Below are 27910 nucleotides of genomic sequence, written 5' to 3'. Positions count from 1 at the left end.
GGCGCCTTCAACATTATAAACACATTGCGACAAAATTACCTCCTCCATTTCACAACATTTTCGGAACATAGACGCAAAATATGCACGTGTTCCTTCCAAATAGCTTTGAATGTGACGTTATGCAATGTGCTGCGGTGTAGTCAGTTCACGGCGGATTAATACTTCACTCAGACCGTGACACTTCCTCATGCAATAAAAGCCGAATCTCTTTTTTTAGTTCACCGGCATTTCAGCATCATCACGGCAGTTCGCGTTTGATATCGGATTTTCAGGCGTAGTTTATTTATCGTTTTTATTTATACACTTTGTTTACAAGATGCCTGGATTTTCCGACAGAGATCGTGGTAGAGATAGAGGGTAAGTGTTTGAATTAATTTTAGGCGAATTTAACACCTCGTTGTCTCGCCAGAAATGGCTGACATGACGCACGGGATAACGGTAGCTAGCGTATTCGTTTAACTAGCTAGGTATATTTCGTATTTAATTTTTTTACTCAGACTGACGTTTTTTAAAACTTTTAAAATGTTACCTATCGAAATGTATTTAGAATCAGAAAGGACCAACGTTTTTGTAAAGGCCTCGTTTCGTCATGAAACTAGCAAGAGGCCTGATCTGAATCCGAAAAGTCTTAGCTGGAGGCCTGCTTATTAAAATACGAACAAGTTAGTCCGCGGTTGTAATTTTTTTTATTCACGTTATCACCTTTTCATAACGTTAATCTTAACATTAACATTGTGCCTCATCGTACAGAAAATGTCCGATAACCGGTAAGCTAGCCGACTAAATAAATTTGTACGCCATGTGGCATTATTGAATGCGGATACAAAATGCCGGCCGGGTTTTTTTTTTTTCATTGTTCCTGTGCTGGATATATATTGAAGATTGCTGTGGGTTTTTTTTTTATTTTTTTTACGCGAATCAGAGTCCAGTAAGCCAAGCATTTCTTCTAGTTTGTTAAGGCTGGCAGTAGCTTCTGCATTGTATTGAAGTTGGGGTAATGTTAAATTAGTTACACCCTGACTGCTAGTTCTGTTAAATCTAAAAATTTACTTTTCTTTGATTGTATTTACTCAAGCGAGTTTATCCACAGGTAACCTACATCTCTTTTACATTGGTTGGCGTGACTAACATTAGACCATCCATTTCCCCAGTTATGGCAGCGGACCACCTCGTTTTGGAGGCGGCGGAAGAGGAGGTGGTGGTGGTGGGGGGAAGTTTGGTAATCCCGGTGATAGACTGCGCAAGAAGCACTGGAACCTTGACGAACTCTCTAAATTTGAAAAGAACTTTTACCAAGAGCACCCCGATGTTAATCGTAGATCTCCGGTATGTAATCCAGTGGTCAAAATCCAGATGCAGCTGAATTTTCTGTAATGTTACAATTGTCATGTGTTCTTACATAGGTTCCTTTTTTCCCCATATCACCAATGGCCATTTGGTGTAGTTGTCTTTTGCATTGCCATGCCAATTGATCTGAGTCTCTCTCTACATGTTTGTCATTGCAGCAAGAGGTTACACAGTACAGAAGTACTAAAGCTGTTACTGTGAAGGGGAGGGACTGCCCTAATCCAATTATGAAGTTCCATGAAGCCAGTTTTCCAAGTATGCACATCCATTAATATCTGACACATTCAGTTTAAATATTTTTTTCCCCCCCCCAGATCTTCAATCTGGGTTTGTTTTCATGTACACCCCCCTTTTTCCACAGCCTATGTTATGGATGTCATTAACAAAGCAGGATGGTCAGAACCAACACCGATCCAAGCACAGGGTTGGCCACTGGCGTTGAGTGGCAAGGACATGGTTGGCATTGCACAGACAGGCTCTGGGAAAACTCTCTCGGTAAGTGTGAGAATCTTAGCCTTGATGACTATTCCAGCAACTTATAATGGCTCTTAAAAATAAGAGGACTGATAGTGTTTTTCTTTATTGTAATGCAATGTAATTTTTTTTTTTGCAGTACTTGTTGCCTGCAATCGTGCACATTAACCACCAGCCTTTCCTGGAACGTGGAGATGGCCCTATTGTAAGTACCCATGGATATTCAGACTTGTATCTAATCTCGCATCCACCCAACATGGATTTATGGTATTCAATCTTTCTTTCAGTGCTTAGTGCTTGCCCCTACCCGTGAGCTGGCTCAGCAGGTCCAGCAGGTGGCAGCAGAGTATGGCAGAGCTTCTCGCCTGAAGTCTGTCTGCGTTTATGGGGGCGCGCCCAAAGGGCCACAGCTCCGTGACCTGGATAGAGGTAAGTTCCACAACCACTCTATGTATTTGGCTGATTTGAATCTATGGAATTTGGTGCTCAAGATTGTTTATTATAGGTGTGGAGATTTGCATTGCCACACCTGGCAGGCTTATTGACTTCCTGGAAGCGGGAAAGACCAACATGCGCAGATGCACTTACCTGGTCCTGGATGAGGCTGACCGAATGCTGGACATGGGTTTCGAACCACAAATCCGAAAAATTGTGGACCAAATCAGAGTGAGTTCTGTTGTGATGCATTAATGTGCTAAGTCTACTGATCTCACTGGGTACAGCCAAGGGAAAATTCTGACACCTTCCTTCTCTCCAGCCTGACCGACAGACTCTGATGTGGAGTGCCACCTGGCCCAAAGAGGTGCGCCAGCTGGCAGAGGACTTCCTGAAGGACTACGTCCAGATCAATGTGGGAGCTCTGCAGCTGAGTGCCAACCACAACATCTTGCAGATCGTGGATGTTTGCAATGATGGCGAGAAGGAAGACAAGTGAGTCCTGTGGTATTTCTGTACTGTATATGTAATGGGTGGAAAATATGACTTAGCCGCTTTTGTTTGGTCACTAATTGAATGCTTCCCGGCTTTCCCCTTCCAGACTCCTCCGCCTACTTGAAGAGATCATGAGTGAGAAGGAGAACAAGACAATAATCTTTACAGAGACCAAGAGGCGATGTGATGAGATCACTAGGAGGATGAGGCGGGATGGGTAAGTGGCATCAATACTTCGTTCTTTAAACTCGGTACTCATGTGTTTTACTGGACTTAATTGACACTTGCTCCTTTTAGTTGGCCAGCAATGGGCATCCATGGAGACAAGAGTCAGCAGGAGAGGGACTGGGTGCTCAATGGTGAGTTTTATCACAAGAACAATTTAGTATGAGACAACCTCTTATGTCCAGCTATCAATTTCCTTTCCTTTTTTCAGAGTTCAAGTTCGGAAAGGCTCCAATTCTCATTGCCACAGACGTCGCTTCCAGGGGTCTAGGTTAGTTTCATTCTGTCCTTGGTCCCTTGTACCAACTTTTTTTCTGAGAGAAAGTGGTTCTTTCTGTAACTTCTGCCTTCTGAGTTTCTCCCCTATCTGAAGGAGCGGTCTTTTGAGGCAGGGCCTTGGCATGACACGCCCAGGTCTCCAGAGGGGGAAGGAGGACTCTTGGAGGTGTCCTGACTGGGACATCACCCAGTCACATACAGAGGTGGCGGGGCCTGAGTGCTGACTATCACGCTGGGCTGCCCAAAGGGGGGCCTAAATGAGGGTTAGCCGCTGCACCCCTGTAAATGCAGCTGTTCTCTGGCATCGGTTTGGACTGCTTCACACCCAAGCTCATGGCTCCACCAGGCTCTGCTGCTTCCATGTCTTGCATGTCGGTTTGGGCATTGTATTGCAAGTCATCGAGTTCTGGAAGGTGTAGCTTTTCTCAAACTTGTTTGACAAATGTGGCAGTTTCCTAAACTTCTGTTTTGAGCGCAGTTGTAAGTCCAATTACACGTTCACCTCTGTAATGATATGGCTACTGGCGCTTAGTGTCAGTGGGTCATGTCAGTTGGCTGGGGACAAAATCCAAGCTCGCACTCCTCCCTCACCTGCGTTTCAAGTCATGTCGAGACCTGCCAACGAGAGACATTTGATCACGTGAACACTGGTTCTTGATGAGACTGGGGGTACTTTTGTTATGGGTCACAGGAGTAAGTGGCTCCATCTTTTAGCTTTTCCCAATTGTTTATGGTCTTGGCAAGACGTTGCAGTGTGGCCTTTATAGCGAGCTTCTTATGAGTGGGAAGGGCCTTCGTTATCACCATAAGGTCCTTGTTTTGGCACATGAAGCAACAGTGCGCATAGTGGCCTTACTGTGTAGAAGCACCCTGCAGTCACTTGGCATTGTGTGGGGAGTTTTCTGCAATGGGAATGGACTAGTGAATGCATACTCCTTTATGGGAAGACTTCTGATCCTTGTTTAGGGGTGGGGGCTGTTGAGAATTAATTGAGGTTATCTGGATTGGAAGCATTTGGAGTGTGCATCGTTTCTCTCTTCCCACCGTAGTATCCCCACAGATTTAGTCTTTCTGAAGTTGTCTAATGCTATTCTTTACAGCCTAGTGGAAAACCCAGCTACATCCAGTGAATGGTTGTACTAACTTTGCTCTTTTGGTCTGGCTGTTGTGGTGTGCATCTTTGTGCGCTCCCTCTGTTTTTTGTTGCCACACTGCAACACATCCTACAGATGTTGAAGATGTGAAATTTGTCATCAACTTTGACTACCCCAACAACTCTGAGGACTATATCCACCGCATCGGCAGAACTGCCCGGAGCCAAAAGACTGGCACAGCCTACACCTTCTTCACCCCCAACAACATGAGGCAGGCCAGCGACCTCGTTGCTGTGCTCCGTGAGGCCAACCAAGCCATCAACCCTAAACTCCTCCAGATGGCGGACAGAGGAGGTAAATCTAATTGGTGAGATACAGGAACTGTGGTTCAGCTGCAGCCATTTTTTTCCCCCTTTTTTTGTTGACGTGGATGGGTTTGGCACAGTCAAAGCTATGGGATCTTGATTTATTTTTGTGTTAGCCATTTACCCCCCTACAGTGTTTTCCAATGTACCCATTTCATATCACTCAAACTAGCATGAAAGCCCATTCTAATTTGTTCTTGTTGTTCCTTTCAGGTCATTCAAGGGGAGGCAGAGGTGGTAGTGGATTTAGGGATGACCGCCGGGACAGGTACTCCTCCGGGGGCAGGCGTGACTTCAGTAGCTTTAGGGACAGGGAAAACGATAGAGGTTTTGACAGTGGACCAAAGAAGGTCTTTGGCACAAATTCACAGAGTGGAGGCTATGGGGCAAGTGGCTTTGACAAAAGCGGCAATGGTTTTGGCGGCTACGGCAGCAACGGCCAGTCAAACTATGGTACCAGCCAGGCCGGGGCGTTCCCAACGCAGAACTTCCAGGCCCCACAGTTTAATGCCAACCAGGGAGGTACACAGAATGGCATGAGCCATCAACAGTTCCCCTTCACACAGCAACAAGCGCCACAGCCCATGGTGCCTTACTCAATGCCCCCTCAATTCCCACAGTAAACATCCACATGAAAGTAAAGATGGTAACTTATTGCTTTTTTGTCTTGTTTAGTCCTATACTCTATCCAAAATTGTACTGTTTAATTTTTTACACAGGGTTCAATTGATTTTTTTTAACCTCTATCAAGTCCTTGTGGGGGGGGGGGGTCCTGCAGTGCAGCAATAGTGATGGTGCACAGTTTTGCTTTCTTTTGCTTATTTAATTTGTTACATTCCTCAGTGATGTTTAGTCTTTGTACTATTTCTTGCAGATGTATTGTTTTGTCCCACCTGTACCATTTAAAGTGATATGTTAAGATCTTAACTGGGAGGCATGGCCTTTCGATTAAAAACCAAAAATACATATCGTGTTGTCTTTTCTTTTACACCATTACATGATTTTCAGGGAATGCTTTACTTCAACATCAGGTAAATGGCTGAACACTCAGGAGTGGTAATCTTCTGTCTAGCAGAATCTATGAACATTGTCAATAGCTTAAATTAGTGAATGCTTATGCTTGACTACACCGCATCTGTTAATACTGGGGATTGAGACTTGCAGTTATGCCAAATCAATGTAATAGTACTGTTGGCTTTGAAGACTTCCTCTAGAGCTATTTATTTTTTTCAAATGGCAAGGAGTTCAGAGCTATCTCATCTAGCAACTTAATATAACACCCCCCCCCCCCCCTGCTTGTGCTACGATGACATTGTCAGTCTATTGATGTACCTTATGTAAATCAGGGGTTAACGGAGACTGGAGTGACACAATGATTAAACAACCTCCACATTTGTCAGTGATAATGGCTGTCTGACCTGCCACCAAGCTGAATTTCCCTAAAATTGACCAGATGGGTAACTGCATATACCTAATTCGTTGTCTAAATGCCGAGGCAAATGTGCACATAAAATGTCACCCCCATTGGTTTTGCAGGTGTCTGCTTGCAATGCTAGGAAAGGCTCTCAGCTGGTATGGCTGTCATAACCGTTTTAGTTTTGAGTCATCGTTTCTTCTGCCGTTAGTGGCGCTGTGTATGTAATACTTTACCTAAAGGAGGGAGGGGCCTGTCTGTACTGGAAACACAATACCAGCTGTCATGTCTTGAACACAGCCTTCTAAATATTGAGAAATTGTCAGTCAATTTCATCTGATGCCATCCATTATGGCCTGGATTTACTCAAGTATTTACCTAACATCTTTCTCTGCCTGCTTTCACTGAGCAGCACATGAAACCATCCTCACCCATCCCTCTAGCAAGCTGGTGAGGGTTGGGTAACTGGTTGACCCTGTCTGCCCACTGAGGCGTTGGCAGGGACTTGTTTGGGTGAAGTGACACATCTATTAAAGCTCAACACATGAAACAACTGTATTAAAGGTTTTGACACCTTGTACTGTATCCATTCTAGATGGCAAGCAGATAGTGACTATATTGTGATGTCTGACCCTGCTGGGGAAAAGCATGGAACTCATGAGCTCAGTTTCTTCTAGATGGCTTGAGGGTGAGAGGTACATATTTTCACAACCGTGATAATCTGAATGGCGCTAAAGTACATTACATGACAAAGTATGTGGACACTGTCGAAACTCTCATTCCAAAAACATGGCCATTAATTTGTAGTAGGTCCCCCCTTTGCTATAACAGCCTCCACTCTTCTGGGAAGGCTTTCTACTAGATGTTGGACCATTGCTGTGGGAACTTGCTTCCATACATCCACAAGAGTATTAGGGCTGTTGGGCGATTAGGCCTGGCTCGCAGTCGGTGTTCCAATTCATCCCAAAGGTGTTTAATGGGGTTGAGGTCAGGGCTCTGTGGAGGCCTGTCGGGCTCCCGAGTGGCGCAGAGCTCTAAGGCACTGGTTCTCAGTTCTAGAGGCGTCATTAAAGACAACCTGGTTCGAGTCCAGGCTGTATCACAATCGGCCGTGATTGAGAGTCCCATAGGGCGGTGCACAATTGGCCCAGCGTCGTCCGGGTTTGGCCAGTGTTTGCCGTCATTGTAAATAAGAATTTGTTCTTAAACTGACTTGCCTAGTCAAATAAAGGTATTCCACACCGATCTCGACAAACCATTTCTGTATGGACCTCGCTTTCTGTGAGCTTGTGTGACCTACCACCTCCTGTTGTTGCTCCTAGACGTTTCCACTTCACAATAACACCACTTACAGTCGAACTGGGCAGCTCTAGCAGGGCAGCAATTTGACAAACTGACTTGTTGGAAAGGTGGCATCCTATGATGGTGCCACCTTGAACGTAACTGAGCTCTTCAGTAAGGCCATTCTAATGCCAATGTATGTCTTTGGAGATTGCAGCAAGTGTGGCTGAAATAGCTGAATCCACAAATTTGAAGGGATGTCCACATACTTTTGTATATATCGTGTATGTTTGGCATGTTAACTGTAAATACGTCCTGCTTTTTTAGCCTAGGAAAGCTGGTTATATTTATCTTTCCTTGTTTGCTGCAGCCTCGCATCTCATGACTGGTGCTTTCTCATGATCCAGCAGTGAGAAATAATCCAAGTGGCAGTTTTGGAGGTCCTGTCCCAAGCAACAGGCCACAGTGAATCACAGACACGGGTATTATGTTCTTCTGCATCCATTCATGTCTCAATTTGTAAATGTGCAATTAAGAAGTGTTTCAAAGAGAGTGATTCTTTAGAACTCTTTGTCAGGGTTGAAATGACACGTTAGCGGAGATGGCGCCTATGGACATGGTCGCCCTGTAACCAATTTTGCAGTATATTTTTGTGTGTGTTATTTCTTACATTATTTGCTCAGAACATTTCTTGCATTATTACCTACATCCGAAAATTACTTTTGGATATTAGATCGGCATTTGGACCAGAAATTCAACGTTCCGAATTCTGACATTGCTCGTTCTAATATCTCTATATTTATTTTTTATTTTTATTTTTGGGATTTGAGTGTATTGTTTTGTACTGTCAGGTAGTACTCCACTGTTGGAGCTAGGAACATAAGCATTTCTTTACACCCGCGATAACATCTGCTAAATATGTGTACGCGACCAATAACGTTTGATTTGATTTGATATTCACTAGACATTTCCCTAAAAATAGGGGCCTGGGCCAACATAAGTATTAAACACCTGCTCTTGGGGACCCTTTTGATGTTTTCAATGATTAAGGGAATGCCCTTGTTTGCTTTGTTCCCATAACCCTTGTAGTTCAAGCCCTGCTCTTCAGTGTTACATACCTTGACTGAAATGTGCTCTCTCTGTAAATTATTTGTGTGTTCTTGACTGAGCCTCTCCCAGATGAATGGCAGCCAGGTTTGCATAATGTGGAATTTAACCAGGTATGTGTTCTGCCCTGTGGTGTAGTTGGATAGGGGAGTGGTGTGGTTGAGTTACATGTTAAGTCAGTAAATGAGATTGGACATTTACAATGCAATAATATGCAGCATCGGTAGCCCACACCTTATGACCACATTAGGAAAACCTGAACTTTGAAAGATGTGATTTTGTCATCACCAGCACTGCTGCTTTACTCAGAGTGAGTATTTTTAACTGGGATTATGAAGTGAGATAGGCCTACATCTTTTTTAAATTAACAATAAAGGGACGAATCTGGGTTTGGCAGATGCCAAGAGAACGCTACCTGCCCCAATGCATAGTGCAAACTGAGAAGTTTGATGGAGGAGCAATTATGGTCGTTAGTTCCAGTGAAGAGAAATCTTAATGCTACAGCATACAATGACTTTCTAGTCGATTCTGTGCTTCCAACTTTGTGGCAACAGTTTGGGGAATGCCCTTTCCTGTTTCAACATGACAATGCCCCCATGCACAAAGCAAGGTCCTTACAGAAATAGTTTGTCAAGATCGGTGTGGCATGCACAAAAGTCCTGACCTCAACCCCATCAAACACCTTTGGGATGAATTGGAACCCTGACTGCGAGCCAGGCCTAATTGCGCAACATCAGTGCCCAACCTCACTAATGCTCTTGTGGCTGAATGGAAGCAAATCCCAGCAGCAATGTTCCAATATCTAGTGGAAAGCCTTCCCAGAAGAGTGGAATCTGTTAGAGCAGCAAAGGAAGGACCAACTTTATATTAATGCCCATGATTTAGGAATGAGATGTTCGACAAACAGGTGTCCACATACTTTTGATAATTTAGTTTATGGCATACAAGTAACTGCCAAAATATAGAAAACCAGCATAGTGTCTAAATAGAGCGTTTGGTCACCATGAGCTGCCAGGGTCAATGCGCCTTGGCATAGTTCTACAAGTGTCTGGAACTCTATTGGAGGAATGCGACATCATTCTTACATGAAAACTCCTTTATTTAGTGTTTTGTTGATGGTGGTGGAAATCGCTGTCCCAGGCGCCGCTCAGGAATCTCCCATAGGTGTTCAATTGGGCTGAGATCTGGTGACTGAGACACACACATGCCCTTTAAACCCCCTATGCATCTTTGAAATCCTTCTTTTAAAGTCACTGAGATCTCTTCTTCCATCCATGGTAACCAAAATAATAAATGGGCCTTTTTATACATGACCCTAAGCATGATGGGATGTTAATTGCTTAATTAACTAAGGAACCACACCTGTGTGGAAGCACCTGCTTTCAATATACTTTGTATCCCTCATTTACTCAAGTGTTTCCTTTATTTTGGCAGTTACCTGTAGGTCCCTCTTCATTCATCACTCTTCACTTTTTGTATCTTTAGTATCTTGCATGTTTCTCTACTGGCATGTTGCCGTTGGTCAGGAGAGTACTGTACCCGCTATGGATGTGAGCTAGACATACCTACGTCAAGCCTGATGCTCAACAGCATGCTAAACCACAGCTTTCAGTCAGCCGTAGACATCACGTTATGAGTTAGTAGCGTTAATATAACTCAGAATAAACTCCCACCTCCCACTTTTCTATTAATTGCACATGCTTGTGTAATTATATACCAGGCGGTGTCAGAGGAAGGCCCTGAAAATGGTCAAAGACTCCAGCCACCAAAGTCATAGACTGTTCTCTCTGCTACCACATGGCAAGAGGTACCGATGCACCAAGTCTGGAGCCAATGTAACCCTGAACAGCTTCTACCCCCAAGCCATAAGACTGCTAAACAGTTAGTTAAACAGTTAACCTGGACTGTCTGCATTGAGCTTTTTTGCACAAACTTTTTTTTACTTATTACATGTGCTGCCTCTACTGTTTATTATCTATCCTGTTGTCTTGTCACTTTATTCCTTGTTATGTTATGTTATGTTACGTGTCTACCTCAATTACCTCGTACCCCTGCACATCAACTCAGTACTGGTACCCTGTGTATATTTCCAAGTTATTACTCGTACCCCTGCACATCAACTCAGTACTGGTACCCTGTGTATATAACCAAGTTATTACCTCGTACCCCTGCACATCCACTCAGTACTGGTACCCTGTGTATATAACCAAGTTATTACCTCGTACCCCTGCACATCCACTCAGTACTGGTACCCTGTGTATATAACCAAGTTATTACCTCGTACCCCTGGACATCAATTCAAATCAAATCAAATTTATTTATATAGCCCTTCTTACATCAGCTGATATCTCAAAGTGCTGTACAGAAACCCAGCCTAAAACCCCAAACAGCAAGCAATGCAGGTGTAAAAGCACGGTGGCTAGGAAAAACTCCCTAGAAAGGCCAAAACCTAGGAAGAAACCTAGAGGAACCAGGCTATGAGGGGTGGCCAGTCCTCTTCTGGCTGTGCCGAGTAGAGATTATAACAGAACATGGCCAAGATGTTCAAATGTTCATAAATGACCAGCATGGTCAAATAACAATAATCACAGTAGTTGTCGAGGGTGCAGCAAGTCAGCACCTCAGGAGTAAATGTCAGTTGGCTTTTCATAGCCGATCATTAAGAGTATCTCTACCGCTCCTGCTGTCTCTAGAGAGTTGAAAATAGCAGGTCTGTGACAGGTAGCACGTCCGGTGAACAGGTCAGGGTTCCATAGCCGCAGGCAGAACAGTTGAAACTGGAGCAGCAGCACGGCCAGGTGGACTGGGGACAGCAAGGAGTCATCATGCCAGGTAGTCCTGAGGCATGGTCCTAGGGCTCAGGTCCTCCGAGAGAGAGAAAGAGAGAAAGAGAGAATTAGAGAGAGCATACTTAAATTCACACAGGACACCGGATAAGACAGGAGAAGTACTCCAGATATAACAAACTAACCCTAGCCCCCCGACACATAAACTACTGCAGCATATGGTGTATACACATGGTGTATTTATTATAACTTGTATTATTACGTGTTATTATTTTTCTATTATTTCTCTATTTTCTTTCTCTCTGTGTTGTTGGGAAGGGCCTGTAAGCATTTCACTGTTGTTTACAAGCATGTGATGAATACAATTGGATTTGATTCGATTTTTGATTACGAGGGCACAATGCACATACACTCGTAAATATTTATCTTTCTACCGTCAGCAGAGGCCCCAGCTCTTCCCTCAGCGGTAAGGGTACTCTGCATTCCTCTCTGAGACCTTGACTCATTATACTAGGTGTGGCAGGTAGCCTAGTGGTTAGAGTGTTGGACTTGTAACCGAAAGGTTGCAAGATCGATTCCCTGAGCTCACAAGGTAGAAATCTGTCGTTCTGCCCCTGAACAAGGCAGTTGTTCACTGTTCCTAGGCCGTCATTGAAAACAATAATTTGTTCTTAACTGACTTGCCTAGTTAAATAAAGGGAAATAATATATATATATATATATATATACATACTAAGAGGGGTAATTCAACAGGGTGTGTGTCTGATAATCACTGATACTCAGAAGCCTGGGGAGCTGTAGCCTACTGTACTGTAGTGTCCGATGCTGTACCCTATGGCTAAGCTACAAACAGAATACAAGCACGACCACCCACTTTGGTCTGCACAGTTTTGACTTCCTAAAATAAAGGATCAATGGTGATGTCAAATGCTTGTCAAGTTGTCACGTTTTGTTTATTAAATTAGGTTGTTGTAAGATAGACTTGTTTTAACTTGTCCAGTTTCACTGCACCCTTTCTGTAGTGGGCTAACACAACATTTAAATCACACTACTACAGATAGCTATTACGTTTCCCTTGGATATTTTTGTGATATTTTTACTACCCACAGATCACACCCTCTTAGTCTGATACTCTCTAAACATTATTGTCCTTCTCTGTTTGCTTGTTGGGTGGATAGCACAGTTGGAATGTGGTGTGCCCAACCTTCAATAAAGGTGTATGTAGTAGTAACTATGATCATTCTTGTTGGATACGTTTTTATGTAGTGTGAACTTTAGGCCGAAGTGGATGTTGGTGTATTGTTTGGCATTACACTATAGCCTTTTAGTGTTCTGGCATTTCCTCCCAAATATGTCTAGAATCTAGATATTCTGTTTGTAATGACAACTAATCAGTGGTTTAATGTCATTACTAGATCATTCAATCTCCAATGTTTCAAGGTGGAAATTAATTTAGATTGGTTTGATTGAAGTCAGTAAATGTGAGTTAGTAGCACCCTGGAATCTAACAGGTGACTGGCCCTGCCACATTCCAGTGTTTCTCCATTGGAAGTCTACCAATGAGGAATCACACTGTTATAATAATGTGTATCTCTTAGTGTTGACTCCCTTGATCTAGAAAAGCAGTGCCTATTCAACAATGTCTATAAAAAAACGATCTTTATTGATTATGCCCAGGTAAGACAAAGTAAATATATTAAAAGATAGGAATGCATGTGTGTAGGAATGGAGGGAACGTGAGAGAGAGACAGAGAGAGAGAGTGGGATGGAGAGCAGGAGAGAGGAACAGGTCTACCCGGTCTGTTCCTCTGGTCTAGTGCCTTCATGATGTCACACCTGTTCATTGGGGTGGAGCTGAGACAGGTGGCTGCTCTTTAACTAGAGAGAGGAGACACGGCTAGAGAGAGAGGTACAGCGAGGAGAGGGAAGTGAGGAGTAAGATAATTGCACTGGGACTGACAGGACACACAGCCTCCCAGGATGTTCAGCAAGAAGAAGGAGTACGACCTGGTGAAAGTGGCCCAGTGAGTTTTCCCTCCGTTGCCTGAACTTTGATGTGTCATGTTTCCTTCTCTTTCCTTCTCTTTTCTCTGTCTCTTATTTATTATTTTAATTTCATCTCAGCCTGCTTGTATTCCCTGTAGGGGCGACCTGGAATCTAGTCCACTGCACATGTGGGCATTTGTTGACTGGTCTTTTCTATGTCCAACTTGGAATGATAGTGTATTTTAAGAGTCTGCAGTCTTCCAGGAAAATGCAGTAGAAGATTTAGATGAAGTATCAGATTTGATCTATGAGGACTTAGTATTGATAACGTCTCATGGCTACCTTACATAAGCATTAAATATATCATATATGCCGCCGAATGATGATGAGACAAGACAATCATTTCTGTAGTAACTGTCACAATGTGTTTACTTTACTGAGAAAAGAGTAATCTCCTTGGTATTTGGACTGTGTTGTATGTAACCACTGATGTGTGCCTTTAGCAACGGGGTGTGACATTAAGGTGCATTGATCTTCCACATTGCTCTCAGTATTCAATAGATGGCTGCTCTGACTAATTATGTAGACAGAGCAACAATAGCTCTGATGGATAATACTATGTTACACTAAGGTGGCCTGGCCCGGTAACAAAGAGCCCAGAGCACATAAAAGCACTGTTTGAAGGAGTGTGATCTCACAGAAGTGAGTGACAGACAGCAGATTTGGAATGTGTTTAGGTACATCGCTGGAAGACTCAGGATTTATATTTATATAGAGAAGAGGGTATGTACTGTGTGTTCTGTTGCTTAAACATGTTCTATCAGATTTGTGTATATACAAAGTTGGGTAGAGATGAATAGATAATATGTTTTTGTGAAACATGTACTATGTTCCTTTCAAGTGTGCCTTGATAAATCAATAATCTGAGGCTTATCTTTCAGTTCCTTTACATCACTGAACACTGTGTCACTCACCACATGCAGGAACACCCTCCACATCACTCCTACACTGGGGGGTGTCTTGGAGCGACAGGGTGTAGAGTCTGGATCCTTTGCAGCTCTCTATCTTATAGAACCAGCAGGGTGACTTTTAGGCTTCCCTTTAGTGTCTGCCTGTCACACTCCTACTCACCCTGACATGTGTGTGTGCTGTTTGCTTTGGTACGGTAGCTATGCATTATCTAACTCCTTTTAACCTTCTTTAGGATGTGACAGGATATGTCTGCCAAACCTATGTGGACTTTGTCATTTTACCACATATACTAACAGAGATAAGCAGTTGCCTAAATGACTCAGAACTGTCAACAAGGCATGTATGAGATACTGGATACCACAATGTTAAAACAGTAAATCTCTCCCCCCACTATCACTATTCATTTTATTGTCCCATTGGAATGTAATTGCATTCATCAGCTATTAACTTTGATCAAAGTGATTCATGGGGACATTAGTAGAATTCCATGTGCTATGTCACCCATTCTCTGTAAATTCAATAATCCATCAATGTGAGGCTGTGTACGAATAAATAGCTGACTTTCATAACAGCGACTACGAGTGGGAATGACAGAACAATAAGTACAAGAACATACAGACTTAAAGATGTGTTGATTGCTAGAAGAGTGTAGATGAGTGAGAGTCCTTTGTAAAGTTGGATGGGGGAGGCTGAGGAATACTTTTTGTTCTGCCTGAGTCTGGTTCTCATTTGGATTATTCTACCAAACCTGGAATCTGGTTCCTGAACATCCAGGTTGCTCTACTGAGCTCTCTTAGATAGGCCTACTGGTTTCAACAATGTGTCAATTACACTGATGTGAATGGAGGCTTGTCTTTTCTCTTCCCAGGAGCCAAGGTAATGATGTGGCCGTGCTGGTGGCGCGCATGCAGAGCAATGCAGACCAGGTGGAGAAGAATGTGCTGCGCTCTGAGGAGCTGATGGCTGTGGTAAGAGGTCCTACCATCCCTACCCACACACTGCCTGTGTATGTAATTACACAGTTATACATACACCTTTACCTAACACGTTACAATGCCTAACTTAATGAAATACGCATCCCTTAATTCCACTTGATCAAGCAAAAACTTTTCAATCCCCCCACAGATAATTTATCAATGTGCAATTCAACACAAATGTGTCATGATGGGGAGTGCCTTTCCGTTTCTGTTCCAGGACACAGTGAATGGCAAGAAGGACAGGCCCTTACTGCACCAGAAGGAGAATACAGAGATCCTAGCTGGGGCTGAGGGGCTGCTGAAGGATCTGTTCCTGGATGTGGACCGGGCCAAGAAGCTTTCACACCCACAGGCTGGAGAAATAGAGATTGAGTGAGTTCCAGCAAGAACACACACACACACACACACACACACACACACACACACACACACACACACACACACACACACACACACACACACACACTTACACACACACACACACACACACACACACACACACACACACACACACACACACACACACACACACACACACACACACACACACACACACACACACACACACACACACACACACACACACACACTTATAATATATGAAACAATGGTTTTGTGAAAGAGATACTTTTCCAGAGGCTCTCAGAGAACGTTCTGAACACTCATATTCTCTCTTTCCCTCTTTCAATATGCCTCTGATTTCTCCTTTTTTTTCTGTTCCTCAGTGTGAGAAACCTCCATGACCGCTGGTCTAAGGACTGTACCATGTACCGGGACTTGTATGAGGCAGTGCAGGAGGTGGAGCTCACTCCCAGGATTGACTGGTCTCAGGTGCTGGAGGAGAAACAGGTGAGCCTGCCATATCCTTGGCCATATCTCTATTCAAGGTCAGTATGATCATAGACAGTACTGTCCTGCCATTATATAACAACTTTGGTTGACCACCGCTTTTTGCTGGTGCAACCAAACCTTTGGTATTAGCTCCTAGTTGCTTGGAGTAACATATCTTTCTGAATGTAGTAGTAGTGGTACAAAACTTTATTATCCCCAGGGGGAAAACAACCAAACAAAGTTAACAAGACATGTGGTTGAGGTAAACATACAGCTGAACTCTAGAGGATTTACTGTACCTGTGTGCTGTGTGTTATAGAAGCAGATACGTGCAGAGAGGTACGGGCCCAACCTGTCTGATGTGGAGAAGCAGATTGCCTCTCATAACATCCTGCACCAGGAGATCGAGGCCTACGGCTCCCAAATGAACCGCAGCAGCACTGGCTCTCCGGTAACGACTACAAAGCCCTCGGCTGCTTTCTTCATTCTGAATCTCACCAAAACTAGGGAGAAACTCTAAACAATGATTTTCATGGTTTGTTTTCTGTCCACAGGCAAAGTTGTCTACCATTCAGAGACAGTACACAGATCTCTTGGTGAGTCCAGAAGTTATGTAATACATATGTGTGTGCAATAAAGTATGGCTCTCAAAGGGGCTCAGAATGCTACACTGTTGTGGTTGTATTTGAACCTTTGTGCCTGTGCTATCTCTCCATCGTTGACTATAAGATAGTCCAGGTGTAACTGATCTGTCTCTCCCCATGCTGTGTGGTGCAGGAGGCCTCCCTGTGGAGACACAGGTACCTGGCCTCTCTGTATGACTACATGCAGGGCTGCAGTAAGGAGCTGGTCTACCTGAGCGAGTACCAGGAGAGGATCCTCAGGAAGGACTGGAGCGACCGCATGCTGGACCCCCCAGGGGTGCGCATGGAGTACGAGAAGTTCAAAAACAACACTCTGCTAACACATGAGAGTGAGACCAACCAGCTACAGATGGATGGGGATCGTCTCGTTGAAATGAAGCACCCTGCCAGCTCCACAATACGGGTATGCTTATATAGCTACAAAATGTTAACTTTTACCATTGTAATAGCTTAAGTATAGGACATTGAGTTACTCACCCAATGAGTTACTCACCTCATCATCTACTCTGATCTTCCATGGGACAATATGCTTGGTTCGTCTCAGGCACACAGCGACGCATTGCAGAACGAGTGGCAGAGCTTCCTAAACCTGTGCATCTGCCAGGAGGTACACCTTGACAACATAGATAACTACAGAAAGGTATGTAATCTCTTAACCCTGGGAAATGACGTTTCTTATGGCTCGTTCTCATGGCTCAATGTAACATTGCTCTTATGTGTGTTCCTACCTACAGTACCAGCTGGATGTAGAGACCTTGTCTGAGTCCATGAAGAGACTCAACTCTAATCTGGACCCCAAATCACTGGACAACAAGAACAACCCAGAGATCCTGCTACAGCTTGAGGTGAGATTTGGCTTATTCTTTGTATCTAAGTTCAGGCGTTTCTATGACATACAGCATTATTTCAATCTGTTCTCTAATATCTTCTGTATCTCATATCCTCAGGGTGATGAGAGAGCGATAGAGAGGAACGAACAGCGCCTCGTAGCCCTGAGGGAGTTCACCAGCACCATCGCCCCTCTGAAGCTGCGGCGTCTACGCCCCACCAAACCCACCCCTGTGGTGTCCCTGTGTGAATGGACCAATGGAGAGGTAGAAAACAGCTTCATAGAATAGCATTGTGAGAGTTCTGAGAAGCTAAAGGGCAAGCTAATATCCTGTCAATTGACAGCTGTAGCACAATATAATGATGCAAACTCCTGCCACCCTTAGGACTCAGTGTCTCAAGCAGAGAAGCTTATGCTAAAGTCCAACTTAGACGATGAGAACTGGGAGGTCCAGACCAGCACTGGGAAGACCAAAACCCTGCCTGGAGCCTGCTTCCTGGTCCCACCGCCAGATACTGAGGCCCTTGAGAAAGTGGAAAGGTAAAGAGGGAGAAAAAAAGACTCTCCTTATTACAATGACCCAAAACTTAACCATCATCACAGGCGAACTGTAATGACATTGTGTGTTTGTATGTCCAGTCTGTACAGAGAGCTTTCTAACCTGAAGAGAAAGAGAACTACTCTGATGGCCTCCCTGAGGAGCCCCGGTGTGGAGGTGGTGCGCTCAGTGAGAGCAGGTGAGTGGAACATCACTCCACTTGCTAAGAACTTCAGCAGAAATCAGTTAGTTTGAACTCACAGTGGGACCCGAGTAGATACAGGGGACTAGACTCAGTGTGGCCCTCTCCTGTCCCCTTATTTCTCACTGTGCCCTCTGCTTGTCCTCAGCCCCTGTGGCTAATGCCCCAGTGGACCCAAAGACCACGGTGCTGGACAAGATCAGCAAGAACCTGGACCACAGTGAGAAGGACATCCTGAGCCGGCTGAGGGCCCCTCTGGATCGCAGTGACCCCACACGTGACCTGGCCAACAGGCTGAAGGAGCATGAGGTGAAGGGATTGTTTTTTATTTCAGACCACTGCAGGCTAAACATAGCATCATTATAATGGACAGCGTGGTTCCAGAGTGTGATATCCATGGTGTGTTTTGCCCTGCAGAGGGACACCCTGACTGTTAGGAACCTGGAGGCAGAGAAGGCAGCGGTCCAGAGAGATATGGATCCCATCCTAGCCCAGAAGCCCCTTGGGCCCACCACCTCCGCCCTGTCACTCAAACTGAGTGGTCTTAACAACAAGTTTGACGACACCAACGTCCTCTGTGACCTGTACAACAAAAAGTAATAATTTAGTTTACAATGTGACATTTAAAAAAACTATGTAAAGGTTGCGTTAACTATATGTTCTTATTTTTTTACTTGTTTTTATTTTATTTACATCCAATTCCTCAAGACTATTCTCACTCACTAATTTCTTTATCTTGACCAGAGCCACAGCTTCCATGTTCCTGGAGAGGCAGATCAATATGGTGGACAACTCAGTCTCTGGCTTTGAGGAGCAGCTGGCTGAAGATGCTGCCATCCCTGATGTTCCCAACATCCTCCAGACACGCATCCAGAAGCTTCAGGTAACAGTATTTCAGTCATATGACTACTTAAAGTTCATCACACCTCATGTCATTATGATGGACTCTTACAAGTTGCAGTGAGTGTTTTGCTTTGATTGATCCATCCTCTTTGATCAGTCCCCTGTGTTTCTCCCTTGTCCTACAAACAGAACATGCGCAAAGATGTAGCGTTAAAGCAGGATGAGATGCTGAAGCTGAGCAGGGACTTGGAGTCCACAGAGCAGCTGAGCAGCTCCCTGCAGAAGGGCTTCCATGAGTACTGCCCAGACATCCGCCGCCAGCAGACAGAGGTCAAACACCTGAAGAACCGCTATGCCAACGTCAACAGTCAGCTACAGGAGAGGTGAGAACCCCATCTGTCCCACAGCTAAACTCAGCAAAAAAGAAACGTCCCTTTTTCAGGACCCTGTCTTTCAAAATAATTCATAAAAATCCAAATAACTTCACAGATCTTCATTGTAAAGGGTTTAAACACTGTTTCCCATGCTTGTTCAATGAACCATAAACAATTAATGAACATGCACCTGTGGAACGGTCATTAAGACAAACTAACAGCTTACAGACGGTAGGCAATAAAGGTCACAGTTATGAAAACTTAGGACACTAAAGAGGCGTTTCTACTGACTCTGAAAAACACCAAAAGAAAGAAGCCAAGGTTCCCTGCTCATCTGCGTGAACGTGCCTTAGGCATGCTGCAAGGAGGCATTAGGACTGTAGATGTGGCCAGGGCAATAAATTGCAATGTCTGTACTGTGAGACGCCTAAGACAGCACTACAGCGAGACAGGACTGACAGCTGATCATCCTCGCAGTGGCAGACCACGTGTAACAACACCTGCACAGGATCGGTACATCCGAATATCACACCCGCGGGACAGGTACAGGATGGCAACAACAACTGCCCGAGTTACACCAGGAACGCAGAATCCCTCGATCAGTGCTCAGACTTTCCGCAATAGGCTGAGAGAGGCTGGACTGAGGGCTTGTAGGCCTGTTGTAAGGCAGGTCCTCACCAGACATCACCGGCAACAACGTCGCCTATGGGCACAAACCACCGTCGCTGGACCAAACAGGACTGGCAAAAAGTGCTCTTCACTGACGAGTCGTGGTTTTGTCTCATCAGGGGTGATGGTCGGATTCGCGTTTATCGTCGAAGGAATGAGCATTACACCGAGGCCTGTACTCTGGAGCGGGATCGATTTGGAGGTGGAGGGTCCGTCATGGTCTGGAGCGGTCTCAGCATCATCGGACTGAGCTTGTTGTCATTGCAGGCAATCTCAACGCTGTGCGTTACAGGGAAGACATCCTCTTCCCTCATGTGGTACCCTTCTTGCAGGCTCATCCTGAACTGACCCTCCAGCATGACAATGCCACCAGCCATACTGCTCATTCTGTGCGTGAGTTCCTGCAAAACAGGAATGTCAGTGTTCTGCCATGGCCAGAGAAGAGCGCGGATCTCAATCCCAATGAGTACGTCTGGGACCTGTTGGATCGGAGGGTGAGGGCTAGCCCCCCCCCCCCCCAGAAATGTCCAGGAACCCGCAGGTGCCTTGGTGGAAGAGTGGGGTAACATCTCACAGCAAGAACTGGCAAATCTGGTGCAGTCCATGAGCAGGAGATGCACTGCAGTACTTAATGCAGCTGGTGGCCACACCAGATACTGACTGTTACTTTTGATTTTGACCCCCGCTTATTCAATTTCTGTTAGTCACATGTCTGTGGAACTTGTTCAGTTTACGTCTCAGTTGTTGAATCTTGTTATGTTCATACAAATATTTACACTTAAAATAAACACAGTTGACTGTGAGAGGACGTTTCTTTTTTTGCTGAGTTTTTATGTCAGAGTTGTATATGTCTTGTGTCTGTGGTTACTTCTGTGGTCTATGATATACTGATGCTTAAAAAAATCTATTGTTATAGAACGGTTCTGCTGCAAGAGGCAACCAATAAGAATCAAGGCTTCCAGAGCTCTATCCAATCATTGAACTTATTTTTGACCAACCTGCCTAATAATACGATCAATCCAAGTGATGGACTTTCTCAAATTAACTTCAAGCAGAACTCTCAGAAGGTTTGTGGGTTTATTTTTGTGTTATTTTATCTCAACAATTGTCGCTGCTATGAACATCGTCAGTTTTCTGCAGTACATTTCTCTTGTTCTTATTGTGTGTTTGCTTTCGTTTCAGAGAGTGGTGGAGGACATAAAAAGGAAATCAGATGATGTGGGCCTAGCAGTGAAACAGTCCCGTGACTTGCAGAATGTCCTCAATGTGAGTTTAAAAAAATACATCTAATCAGAGCTACCATTAAAAATGTCCATATTAGTTGAAGGGTTTTGGTCAATGTTGTTCTTAAAAGAGAAAATATATATTCACCATGTCTCACAGGAGTATGAGGCCAAATCTGATAAGTACCGTGGTACACTGAAAGATGTGGATGATGAAGATGCAAAAAGACGCCACACATCCGCCATGGCTGACGCTGTGCTGAAAAAGGTATTGTGGACCTGAGAGACCGCAACAATCCTCATCCTATAGTTGACTTAATTTGCATTCAAGTTTGGGCATTGATTCAAGATCCATGATCTGACTAGAGGCGGTGTGTCTCTGTTTCAGGAAAGAGCTCTACTGAACCTCTACTCAGAGGTGTCTGCAGAGAATGATCAGCTTTTCAACAAGATGGGATTGGCTAAGAACATAATTGTCCAAGTATGACACAATTACTTTCTAAAACATCAACACAGTGGATTCTGTAATTCCTATTTAAAAAACCCACTCTAGTATAGGTTAAACTATATTGTCCACTGTTACCTGCTCTGAACAGAATGAAGAGAAGGTGAGCCAGGTGGTGGTGAAACAGCAGCGGCAGCTGCAGAGCCAGCAGAAAGACCTGGAGGAAACAGACGTTCTAAAGAGAGAGCTGGCAGATGAGATCACCAGGCGCTCCCATGCTGAGAATGACCTAGCAACATACAGAAAGAGGTTTATTTCACTGAAAAGCCGTAGAGGTGTGGAACGAATGGAGGAGAGGGAAGTTGTGCAGTACTACCGTGACCCCAAACTAGAGGGTGAACTGGTGTCCCTGAAGAGTAGAATCCAAGATGAGACTATAAAACACTCTGGCACCCAGACAGAGATAAAGGTTGTCAATGAGAATATCATCCGCCGGGAGACTGAGCTGACAAATGTCAAACCTAGGCTGTTGACCAAGGTGTTGACTGAGTTTGAGAGGGACCCCCAGCTTGACAAGGAGGCCACCAAGCTGAGAGAGGAGATGCGCAAGCTGGAGCAGGAGGTCCAGGTGAGAGATACAGAGACGGTCCACATGAAAACTGAAATCACAGTTCTGGCACAGAAGAGACCAACTATCAAAGAGAGAGTAGTGAAAAAGGAGGTGGTGAGACTGGAGAAGGACCCAGAGATGCTGAAAGCAGTTCTGACCTTTCAGACCGAAATCTCAGAGGAGGGGTTAAGATCCAAGTCCCTCAATGATGACATATTCCGCACTAGGAGCCAAATAAACACACTTGAGAGGATCATTCCCACAATCCAGCCAAAGATTGTTACCAAGGTGCTGAAGAGGGTGGAGCAGGACCCAAAACTCATTGATGAGGTTAAGACTATCCACACCAGCCTGGAAGAGGAGAACAAGATCAACAGTGATTTGATGAAGGAACTCACCAGCCTCCAGATCCGATACAGTGAAGTGGAGAAGGTACGGCCCAAGCTTGAGGTCAAGGAGATCATCAATGAGATCTACAGGGTGGACCCTGAGACAGAGGTGGAGCTGGTGAGGCTAAGGAAAGAGCTGCATGACTCTAATCGAAACCGCACTGATCTGGAGAAAGAAATCGACTCAGTTATGGTGGATCTTAAATCTCTGCGTTCCCAGAAACCCAAGTCAGAGTACAAGGAAGTGACCCAGGAAGTGATTAAAGAGGAGAAGAGCCCAGAGGTCATCAGGGAAATTAAGAGGTTGAACGACCAGGTTTCACTTCTGCGGGTCTCATATGACAGCACCCTGGATCTGCTGAGCCGCCTGCGCAAAGAGAGAGATGAATGGAAGGTCGAAAAGTCTAAGTTAGAGACAAAGCTTGTTAACAAAGAGGTGGTCAAATACGAAAATGACCCCCTACTGGAGAAGGAGGCTGACCGTCTGAGGAGAGATGTGAGGGAGGAAATCCAGCAACGACGCAACATGGAGGAAACTGTCTTTGACCTGCAGAACAAGTACATCATGGTGGAAAGGCAGAAACCAGAGGAGAAGATTGTGATGCAGGAAGTGGTGCGTCTTGAGAAGGACCCAAAACAACTCCTGGAGTATGAAAAGCTGAACAAGAACTTGGATGAAGAGGTTAAATCCCGTAGAAAACTGGAATTGGAAGTTCGACAGTTGAGAGCCCTGGTTGAGGAGAAAGAGAAAAACTTGGCACTGATGGAAGACCGGCAAAAAAAGATCCAAGTAGAAACAGAGCTTAGACAGATCAAATCTCGCATCCTTGAGCTTGAAAATACCTCTCAACCCATTGCGGAGAAGATTATTATTGAGGAAGTCCTCAAAGTGGAGAGAGACCCCAAGCTTGAGAAACTAACCAGTGGCTTACGCACAGACATGGATATGGAGGAAACCAACATCAGACGGTTGGAAAGGGACATCCGAAACCTGAAGATCAAGTTGGACATCCTGCGCAAGGAAAAGTCCATGGAAAAGACTGTATATAAAGAGGTGATTCGGGTGGAGAAGGACCAGAATGTGGAGGCTGAGAGGGACCATCTCAGAGATCTAGTGTTGCAGGAAAGAAGTTCCAGACGGGATCAAGAAGATGAAATCCAGAGGCTTAATACCAAAGTGACCCGGCTCCAGACAACAAAGTCAAGCACCTCTCACGAAGAAACAAGCATCACCCTCAATAGAGATTCCCTGATGAGAGAGAAGGAAAATCTCCTCAAAACACTGAGGACTTTGGAGTCTGAGAAACATGATTTAAGCATATCGTTCCAGCTGCAATCCAAGCTGATGAGTGAGAGAAACCAGATAAACAGGCAAAGAGGCTTCAAGATGGATTCTGAGGTACAACGTCTAGAGAAGGACATCCTGGATGAAAAAGACCGGATACACCAAAAGGAGATCTACATTATGGAGCTGCAGAACAATCTTAAGAAAGACGACCCCTCTGAGACACACACCATAGAGACCAACCTCTCCACTAGAATCAGCATCCTTGACCCCGAGACTGGCAAATACATGTCACCATATGATGCCTACTTAGAGGGCCTGATTGACCGCAACAAGTACATCCACCTTCAGGAGCTACAATGTGACTGGGAGGAGATCACCTCAATGGGTCCAGATGGGGAGACCTCGATTCTGCAGGATCGCAAGAGTGGAAAGCAGTTCTCTGTCAGGAATGCTCTAAAGGATGGCCGCTTGACCCAGTCCGATCTGCACCGCTACAAGGAGGGTAAAATGCCTATCTCAGAATTTGCTCTCCTGGTCGCTGGGGATTCCAGACCAAAGCCTTACATTGGTCCAATCGCAACACCAAGGACACCGACAAAGACCACTGCAGCATCTTCTTTGAGCACAATGCCATCATCACTAAGGTCTTCCTACTCAAGTCTCACAAACAATAGATACGGCAGCAGTAGCAACCTGAATATTTCTAGCGGTGATGAGCTCTTCCCAATCTCTGGGGTGCTGGACTCCACCACCAACAGCCGTATGTCTGTACGTAGTGCCCTGACTCGAAACCTTATTGACCCAACCACAGCCCAGAAGCTCCTGGAGGCACAGGCAGCCACGGGTGGCATCGTCGACCTCAACAGAAAGGACAAGTTCTCTGTTCACAAAGCAGTTGAGCTGGGTCTCATTGACAAAAGTCACATGCATCTGCTGCTGAATGCTCAGAAGGCCTTCACTGGAGTGGAGGATCCTGTGACCAAGGAGCGTCTCGCAGTAGGGCAAGCTGCTGAGAAAGGCTGGATACCTCAGGATAGTGCCATGAGGTACATGGAAGCACAGTACCTGACTGGGGGGCTGGTGAACCCCCATAAAGCTGGTCGCATTAGTGTCCAAGATGCTCTTAACACCAAGATAATCGACAGCACAGTAGCCAAGAACCTCCAAGACAAGTCTGCCCACACCAAAGAGTTGATTGACCCCATCACGAAAGAGAAGATCTCGTACAAGGAGGCAATGGATCGCTGCAAAAAAGATGTCACTACAGGGCTCTTGCTGCTCCCTGCAGCCTCTAGCGGTGACTCCAAAGATGCACCATCATACTCCAACTATCGATTCCCTGGCTGACACATGCCAGATCTAGAGAGATGCTGCAGCTCCAGGTGCTAAATAGAAATAGAAATTCACATCACAACACAAACACATGTTCTTATGTCTTTATGGTAAAGGTAGAACATTTTTATAGTTCTGATTGTTGAAGTCAGAAAATGTCTAGGTTGTACTGTACACATGTACCTGTTCTTTATTGATGCTATGATTCTCAAGAGTTGCTGTACACATAATTTAAATGAATGTTTGGTGAAGAGCTTTCTTTGATTTGTTTTTCAGTATTGTGAGAGCCATTTCTTCCAATAAACTTTCAAATAAGCACTCATTACATTTTTCAAAACAAACTTTGGTATCTATGTATGATTACTCCTATATGATGGTGGTACTTGTTAAAGTTGTTTATTTGTCACATGGACAGGAACACATTGTGATGTACTGTACACAGTACAAGGACATTCTTACTTGCATGTTCACCTCTAAACAATGCGACAATAGAAAAAGTAAAAAACGAATAAAATAAAAATTGAACTCAATGGAATTAAAAAAAAATAAATTGCAGGAAAATGACTTCAAGGATGCTCAGGGATTAGCCTTTCATATAATAGTATTGTCTTTTCAGTAATGGTAGTGGCTCCCCTCTTTCCTGGTGTTTAGTGTGCTGCCCACTGTCAATTTCACTTCTGTGACCCAGCTGAGACCACATGATAACATGAGGATGTCCGTGTTTTGACATTCTCACGAGATGGCAGAACCATACAACAAGGTAGCATGCTAATGCAGTACACCGTGGATTTAATCTGGAGAGTTTCTGTGCTGCGGTGTGTCCAACCGGAACGGGCCGTTATGCCAGTAAATAAGGATCTACAGATGTAAATGTCGCTCCCCTTGTCCTGGTGAGAGGTGAAAGGTGTTGTGGGGACTGGTGAGAGTCCCCTCTGATGGGATGTCTAGTAAACAGATTAGTTGGTTACAGACAGGGCTTTATGGGATTACTGGACATGAGCCTGCCTGGGGGAGGAAGTGGCGCCCTCCTGTAAATGGGGTCGTAAATTTAGTGACCTGGTGCCATGACTGGTTAAAATGATATAGGTGTCATGACGTCGCCTGCTTGGGTAGTGCAAACCCCATCCCTCTCTCCCTGCCTCTCCCTTTAGTACCACAACCCATGCGGTGATCACAGAGAGATGTCGTAAATTCCTGAGAATCCCCTCATGGCCCAACAGTATTAGACAGAGGGTAAACTTTCAGGACAAAGGAATTATCTTCCACCTCACAGAACTTGAGGTACGAACATATTTCATATTCCTGTAAAAGTATGAAAGATCGGTGGAGAGTCCAGCTATGAACCGGTCCATTTGTCACCACGTGGGAAACTCATGTGAGACTGTGGGACCACATTACCATACCGCTGTTTATATAATAACCTCAGATATGAGGTTTACATCTGTTTGTTGTATAAAATTAATGAGTGAGTATGATACTGTTTGTATAATTGTGTAATATGATTTTGAACGGTTTAATGAAGAAAAATACAAATCCTTTTTTATTTGAACTAAATCCAGGACCCGCCCCTGAGCCAGTTGGGTCAGAGACCATGGGACAGCCCCTCTCTGCTATCTGAATAAAAGTCAACTCTAAGAAATTACCATAAAACCATGTTTTTCTCCATTAGGAGGAGAACGAAGGTTGAGTACCATTGCTGAATCTTTAACCATATCACGTGGTTAAACTCTTATACTAATAATAACAAGTCTTTGATATTGACTACTAGTCTGCAGCTAGGAATTCGGTATCATTGAACGCGAAGAAAGACAACCGCCGAAACATCCATTCTACAACGAATGTCACTGTGAACAATCCACAATAACTACGACAGAAGGAACTCCAACAAAACGAACTTCTCTCCAACGATCAAGACGACACACAATGAGCGTAAATATGTATATATTGATTGCAATTGTTCCCGAATGAGTGAGCGTTCATGTGTAAAGGATTAGCATGTCAATTGTTATAATTATGAACTCTGTATTGACTTCTTGGTCGAACGCCAATTTTTCCTTTGTCTAACAAGCTGCCATGCCGGTTTAGCTCCCTAGGGCCTATTTCTCCCATCATTTCATGTAACCCCTTTTAAAGTTTGTTTGTTTGTTTATGCATTTCTGTGAATTAATTAGTTAGTAATAAATAAATGATTTAAGACAATTGATGTATGGATGACTCATAGTGAAGACTGGGTTCGTGCAGATAATCAACAATTTACGACGTTTGGAATGAGACTAACGTGAGGTAAAGTAAATAAATCATTAATTAGAAGACTATTGATCAGATATGAAAATATCTGAAAGGTTATATTGGGAAATTATAACTTTGTAATCTAATAACTTTCCCTGGTGCCCTCGAATTCATAGTTAATTAGTTACGTTATTACTCAAGTGATCGCGTAATCCCTAATTACAGGA

General features: G+C 44.4%; 2 protein-coding genes across 3 annotated transcripts; both read left to right on the top strand.

The window, feature by feature from the left end:
* Positions 1-170: 170 nt before the first annotated feature.
* Positions 171-5680, top strand: LOC129833295 (probable ATP-dependent RNA helicase DDX5). Of its 2 annotated transcripts, none has more exons than XM_055897784.1 (13): positions 171-357; positions 1152-1326; positions 1506-1602; positions 1709-1842; positions 1961-2026; positions 2109-2250; positions 2327-2487; positions 2579-2751; positions 2858-2968; positions 3049-3110; positions 3188-3247; positions 4485-4716; positions 4928-5680. In XM_055897784.1, exons 1-13 carry the CDS (start codon positions 317-319, stop codon positions 4953-4955), a joined length of 1482 nt encoding a protein of 493 aa, XP_055753759.1. In that variant the 5' UTR covers positions 171-316; the 3' UTR covers positions 4956-5680. The 2 variants fall into 2 exon arrangements, with proteins under 2 accessions (XP_055753759.1, XP_055753757.1); XM_055897782.1 differs by having other exon boundaries at positions 173-357; positions 4485-4703.
* A 1599-nt stretch (positions 5681-7279) lies between these two features.
* Positions 7280-27653, top strand: LOC129833293 (envoplakin-like). Its single transcript, XM_055897779.1, has 21 exons — positions 7280-13326; positions 15129-15228; positions 15455-15609; positions 15963-16086; positions 16388-16519; positions 16623-16664; positions 16846-17115; positions 17257-17352; positions 17447-17557; positions 17660-17806; positions 17927-18081; positions 18181-18278; positions 18430-18590; positions 18699-18877; positions 19026-19164; positions 19314-19507; positions 21084-21234; positions 21350-21433; positions 21551-21658; positions 21779-21871; positions 21987-27653. The coding sequence occupies exons 1-21, from the start codon at positions 13283-13285 to the stop codon at positions 25467-25469; spliced, it is 6066 nt and encodes a 2021-aa protein (XP_055753754.1). The 5' UTR covers positions 7280-13282; the 3' UTR covers positions 25470-27653.
* Positions 27654-27910: the final 257 nt, after the last annotated feature.

Source organism: Salvelinus fontinalis, chromosome 34 (genome assembly GCF_029448725.1).
Source record: "Salvelinus fontinalis isolate EN_2023a chromosome 34, ASM2944872v1, whole genome shotgun sequence".
NCBI lineage: Eukaryota > Metazoa > Chordata > Actinopteri > Salmoniformes > Salmonidae > Salvelinus > Salvelinus fontinalis.
This window is presented reverse-complemented; position numbering and strand designations above follow the sequence as displayed.

What these genes read in the sequence shown, in the direction of transcription:
- LOC129833295 (XM_055897782.1), top strand. Translation starts at nt 317, where the DNA reads ATGCCTGGATTTTCCGACAGAGATCGTGGTAGAGATAGAGG. An exon ending in AAATTGTGGACCAAATCAGA is followed by an intron (nt 2,488 to 2,578) that starts GTGAGTTCTGTT and finishes CCTTCTCTCCAG; the next exon opens with CCTGACCGACAGACTCTGAT. An exon ending in AGGAGGATGAGGCGGGATGG is followed by an intron (nt 2,969 to 3,048) that starts GTAAGTGGCATC and finishes TGCTCCTTTTAG; the next exon opens with TTGGCCAGCAATGGGCATCC.
- LOC129833293 (XM_055897779.1), top strand. Translation starts at nt 13,283, where the DNA reads ATGTTCAGCAAGAAGAAGGAGTACGACCTGGTGAAAGTGGCCCA. An exon ending in GTGAATGGACCAATGGAGAG is followed by an intron (nt 17,807 to 17,926) that starts GTAGAAAACAGC and finishes TGCCACCCTTAG; the next exon opens with GACTCAGTGTCTCAAGCAGA. An exon ending in GCCCTTGAGAAAGTGGAAAG is followed by an intron (nt 18,082 to 18,180) that starts GTAAAGAGGGAG and finishes TTGTATGTCCAG; the next exon opens with TCTGTACAGAGAGCTTTCTA.